This window comes from Microtus ochrogaster, chromosome 26, assembly GCF_000317375.1.
Source record: "Microtus ochrogaster isolate Prairie Vole_2 chromosome 26, MicOch1.0, whole genome shotgun sequence".
Taxonomy (NCBI): Eukaryota; Metazoa; Chordata; class Mammalia; order Rodentia; family Cricetidae; genus Microtus; species Microtus ochrogaster.
The window spans coordinates 13,836,430-13,841,799 of NC_022025.1; the positions used below are offsets into that span (position 1 = coordinate 13,836,430).

Here is a 5,370-nt window from a genome sequence, read left to right on the forward strand (position 1 = left end):
CTCTCCTCTCCCCTCCTCTCCCCTCCCCCGCCCCTTCTCTCCCTTCTTCGCCTCCCCCCTCTCTTATTTCTTCCTTTCTCTCTTAGTCTATTTAGTGTTTTGTGTTACTGACTGGGAATTCTCTATGTAGCCCAGACTGACTGGAGCTTGAGATCTTCCTGCCTCAGCCTCCTGGGTGTTTGGATTACAGGCTTATGTCATTATGCCCAGTGGGAAGAAGTGATTTTTATATTATAGTTGCTAGCCAGTAAAGTTAGAAATGAAAAAGTACAAAACATAAATAATGTAAATTGCATCTAGTTGATGATAGACCTTGATCTCATCGGTCCAGGTTTCTAAGCTTCCTATTCAGTCACATATCTACAGTGGAGACAACGAGGCACAACCAGGGGCTTGGGGCAGGCATGTAAGCAGCAGAGGAAGACGACTCCCGAGATCCAAAGACACCAAGCAATTTTCTTGTAATTCAGATTTCACCTATAGTGACTCTGAGTTTGGTCTGAGCACACGTGTCTACAGGAAAACATATTACTCAATTCATATGGCTCAATGGCACCATCCTACTGTCTGCGTCTTCATTCTGAGAGAATTGGAGTGGCAGGACATAGTCGCAGACAAAGCTGCAGAATCAGTGTGAACCAACATTCGGACTCCAGAGAGTCAGAGCCAGCTTCTCTGTGGGGCGCCTTTCATTTGATGCTGCAGTGTTGCTGTCCTGATGGAAGGTTCACCAGCAAACCCACCACCCTCCTCTGTGATATCAGAAGCTGCTTGTGTGACCAGATGCTCCAGCTGCTAGAAGTGTTTCTCTGCAACACGGGGGGGGGGGGCACCAGGAATGTATTTCTTCAATCATTATCATGAGTCAGGGACAACTAAACAAGCATATATATTAGGTACTTCAAATTGGCTTATATTGGCTTTTTAAATACAGAACGAATGCCTAAATTATTCTGACTGCAAACTTACTTATGCAAATTATTACACAGGAAAAAAACATGGCAAGGCTTTGAATCTGTCAACATGCAGAAGGTTGCAAATTGATTCATATCTATTGTACTGCCCAAAACTCAAGTCCAAGTGGATCAATGACCTCAACATAAATCCAGTTATAATGAACCCGATAGAAGAGAAATCAGAAAGCAGCCTTTAATGTATTGGCACAGGAGACTACTCCCTAAAAGAATACCAGTAGCACAGACACTAAAAGCAACAATGAAGAAACGGAGCTTCCTGAAAATGAAAAGCTTCTGTAAGGCAAAGGACACGGCAAATAAGACAAAACGTCAGCCTACGAAATAAAAGTTCTTCACCAACAGAACATCTGACAGAGAGGTGATTTCCAAAATATATAAAGAACTCAAGAAACTAGTCATCAAAATACCAAATAATCCAGTTAAAAAATCAGGTACGGATCTAAACAGAGACTTCTCAACAGAAGAATCTCAAATGGCCAAAAGACATTTAAGCAATTGCTCAACATCCTTAGTCATCAGGGAAATGCGAATCAAAATGACTCTGAGATACCATCTTACACCTGTCAGAATGGCTAAGATCAAAAACACTGATGACAGCTTATGTTGGAGAGGATGTGGAGTAAGGGGAACACTCCTCCATTGCTGGTAGAAGTGCAAACTTGTACAGCCACTTTAGAAATCAGTATGGCGGTTTCTCAGAAAATTGGGGAACAACCTTCCTCAAGATCCAGCATTGCCATTCTTGGACAAATATCCAAAAGACGTTCAATCATATCACAAGGACACTTGCTCAACTGTGTTCATAGCAGCATTACTTGTATTCCAGAACCTGGAAACAACCGAGATGCCCCTCAACTGAAGAATGGATAAAGAAAATGTGGTACATCTTAGCTGTAAAGAACAATGATATCGTGAAAATTGCAGGCAAATGGATGGAACTAGAAAAAAAAATTATCCTGAGTGAGGTAACCCAGACCCAGAAAGACAAACATGGTATGTACTCACTCCTAAGAGGATATCAGACGTAAAACAAAGGATATCCAGGCTACAGTTCACAACTCCAGAAAAGCTACGTACATAACAAGGAGGACCCTACGAGAAATGCATGGATTGGCCTGGGAAGGGGAAATAGAAGGGATCTCCTGGGTAAATTGGGGGGTGGGTAGAGGGGTCAGGATGGGGTGATTGAAAACATGAAGGAATGGGATGGTCGAATTGGGGAAGGAAAGGAGTGGGAGAGCAATGATAGAGGAAGCCATTATGGGTTAGGGAGAAACTTAGCGCTAAAGAAATTCCAAGGAATCCACAAGGGTGACCCCAGTTAAGACTCCTAGAGTAATAGTGGAGAGGGTGCCTGAGCTAGCCTTTCCCTGTCATCAGATTGGTGACTATCCCAACTGTCATCAGAGAGTAACTAATGGAACCATATGCAGAGATCCGCAGTCAAACACCAGGCTGAGCTCCAGGAATCCAGTTGAGGAGTGGGAAGGAAGAGTTATGTGAGCAAAGGGGTTCAAAATCATGACTTGGAAACCCACAGAGAAGCTGACCAGAACTCGTGGAAGCCTGTGGTCTCTAGACTGGCAGCTGGGGAACCTGCACGGGACTGAACCAGGCCCTCTGCATGTGGGTGGCAGTTGTGTAGCTTGGTCTGTTTGTGGGACCCCTGGTAGGGGGACCAGGATCTATCCCTAGTGCATGAGCTGGATTTTTGGAGGCCATTTCCTATGGGGTGGGGTGGGGGCTTGACCCTGCCTCAAGTTAATGAGGCTTTGTTGACGCCCCATGGGAGGCCTTACCCTTTCTGTTGAGTGGATGGGGTTAGGCTAGAAGGGAGGGGTGGTCACAGGAGGAGGAGTGATGTGGGATGCCCTCTGTGTGCTGTGAATATGTTTTATCACCCTTGGCTAACAAAGAAGCTGCTTGGGCCTACGGCAGGGCAGAACATAGGCAGACAGGAAAACTAAACCGAATGCAGGGAGAAAGAAGGCAGAGTCAGGCAGATGCCATGTAGCTGCCAAAGGAGAAAGATGCCAGAACCATACTGGTACGCCACAGCCTTGTGGCAATACACAGATGAATAGAAAAGGGTTAGTTTAAGGCATAAGAGCAAGTTAGGAATATGCTTGAGCCATTAACCAAACAGTATTGTAATTAGGTCTGGGCAGCCGGGAAACCAAAGAAGAGTCTCGTTTACAGAGGGGAGGGAGGGAACTGTGGTTGGTATAAAAAATGATTTTTTTTTTCAAAAAAAAGATCTATGTAAACAAGTCTCAGTAACAACTTCCTTCCCGTCCCCTTCTGTCTCCCCATTTTCTTCTCATTTATCACCCCTTCTTCCTCCCTCTCCCTCTCCTTTTCTGTGGTCTGTTTTGGAGACACAGGATCTCTTTGTATCTCAGGCCTGTCTCCAACCACAGCCCTCCTGCCTCAGCTTCCTGAGAGCAGGGATTACAAATGTGTACCACGGTGTCCAGCTAAAATCTTAGGAACCTCAGGGAATAAGAACAGTTGGTAAAGGTAGGGATGCTTCAAGACTTTTCTGTTTGCAAGGATGGATGTGGTCATGATTTTAAGTAGTGTCACATGATCGTATGATATCACGTGATATACTAATGTCACATGATCACATGATGTACAAGCGTCACATGCTCACACGATATCATGTGATATACTAGTGTTACATGATCGTATGATATTGCGTGATATACTAGTGTCACATGATCATATATCACGTGATATACTAGCATCACATGATATCCTCACAAGTGAAGTAAGATTAGTTGGCCTATATAGTCATCAATAGCACATTATAAAGTACAATGACATTTAAAACTAGTAAACATTCATCTTCTCAGACACATAAGGATTCAAAACAGAAAAATCCCACAAAAAACCCCCCAAATCAACAGCAACAAAACCACAGGATTCAATTTCAAAGAAAAAAAAAAGGCAAGTCACAAAACACACGTAACTTGAGATCCTAGCTGTGTTAAAAGCATACAAAACACTAAGATGATATTAAAAATACTGATATTGGTTGTCTGCTGGGTGATTCTAATGACTAATTCAGTATTTTAAGTTATTAAAATTTCTTAATTAAATTTTCCCCAAGGTATGCCATTTCTCTGGAAAGTTCTCATTATGGTAAAAGTGGCCATGCAATCTTTTTTTTGCGTAAGGCGGTAGAGCTAAGGAGGGAGATACAGTGCCTTACTGTCTAAACGGCTGTTGCAATAGTTGGGTAGACAGTGTGAGGTGGAGGTAGACCCCCACATCACCCACCTATCTGAGCACACTGCGTTTTATGTAGTATAGCTGGTACATGTGGGGTTGCGGAGCCACAGACTTGTCATATCAGATACCAGCTTACACTTATGGCTTAATATGAGATATCACCTTACGCTTATGGCTTAATATGAGATACCACTTTAAGCTTACTGTAGTATTATGAAATGACAAACTTTCAGATGAGAATTGTGTGCAGTCCTCATCATTTGGTAGTCACAGTGAATAATCCCCGCTGAGGATGAAGGGTGAGAAGCAAGACCTACATACAGCACATGATCTGAATCACGAAACGCCACCGCAAATGGGCCCTCTTAGAAAATACAACATTCTGCCCTCAGATGTGAATAAAGGAACCAGAAGGATGAGGCAGGAGGATGACTGTAAGTCTGAAGCCAGCGTGAGGTTCATGGTAAGTTCTAGGACAGCCTGAACTCTAGTTCAGGAAGGCCCGGACCCAAACACTACCACCACTGACTACAATAGACCTGCCCTGATGCAAACACCGTGATCACCCCACTTCCTGCCATGACGCGCACACTGTGATCACCTCTTCCTGCCCTGATGCAAACACCGTGATCACCGCACTTCCTGCCATGACACACACTGTGATCACCCCCTCCTGCCCTGATGCAAACACCGTGATCACCCCGCTCCCTGCCGTGACGCGCACACCATGATCACCCCCTCCCGCCCTGACGCAAACACCGTGATCACCCCACTTCCTGCCATGACACACACACCATGATCACCCCCTCCCGCCCTGACGCATTTCCGTCCAGCATCAGAGAACAAGTCACCTGCAGTCTTGTCCTCCATGAACAAGTCAAAAGCAATTCTTCCCACAGGGCCGGCGTCTGCCGGGGAGCGCTCATGTTGGGGCACGGGGGCACTGCTAAACGTGTCCAGCATGACTGTCCTCTGGTCGGCAGAGCCCGAGATGAGGACGTTGTCAATGGCCCAGTCATTCTGGTCTAGGCCGTCATGTCGCGGCTGCCACCAGCGGAAGCGAGTAGCAATCTCTTTAGCATCGGGAGGGAGGAGGATATTCACGAACCTGGCGGAAAATGATGAGGGTGAGAAAAATATACAGGTTAAATATTTC

General features: G+C 45.1%; 1 protein-coding gene across 5 annotated transcripts in view; it reads right to left on the reverse strand.

The window, feature by feature from the left end:
- The window catches only part of Reln (reelin), a 441,277-nt gene that overhangs the window by 34,594 nt on the left and 401,313 nt on the right, over nucleotides 1–5,370 (reverse strand). For all 5 annotated transcript variants that reach the window (XM_026784681.1, XM_026784680.1, XM_013350437.2 and 2 more), the window contains exon 50: nucleotides 5,066–5,322. In XM_026784681.1, coding sequence (XP_026640482.1) covers nucleotides 5,066–5,322 — 257 coding nt within the window. The remainder of the gene's footprint in view (nucleotides 1–5,065; nucleotides 5,323–5,370) is intronic.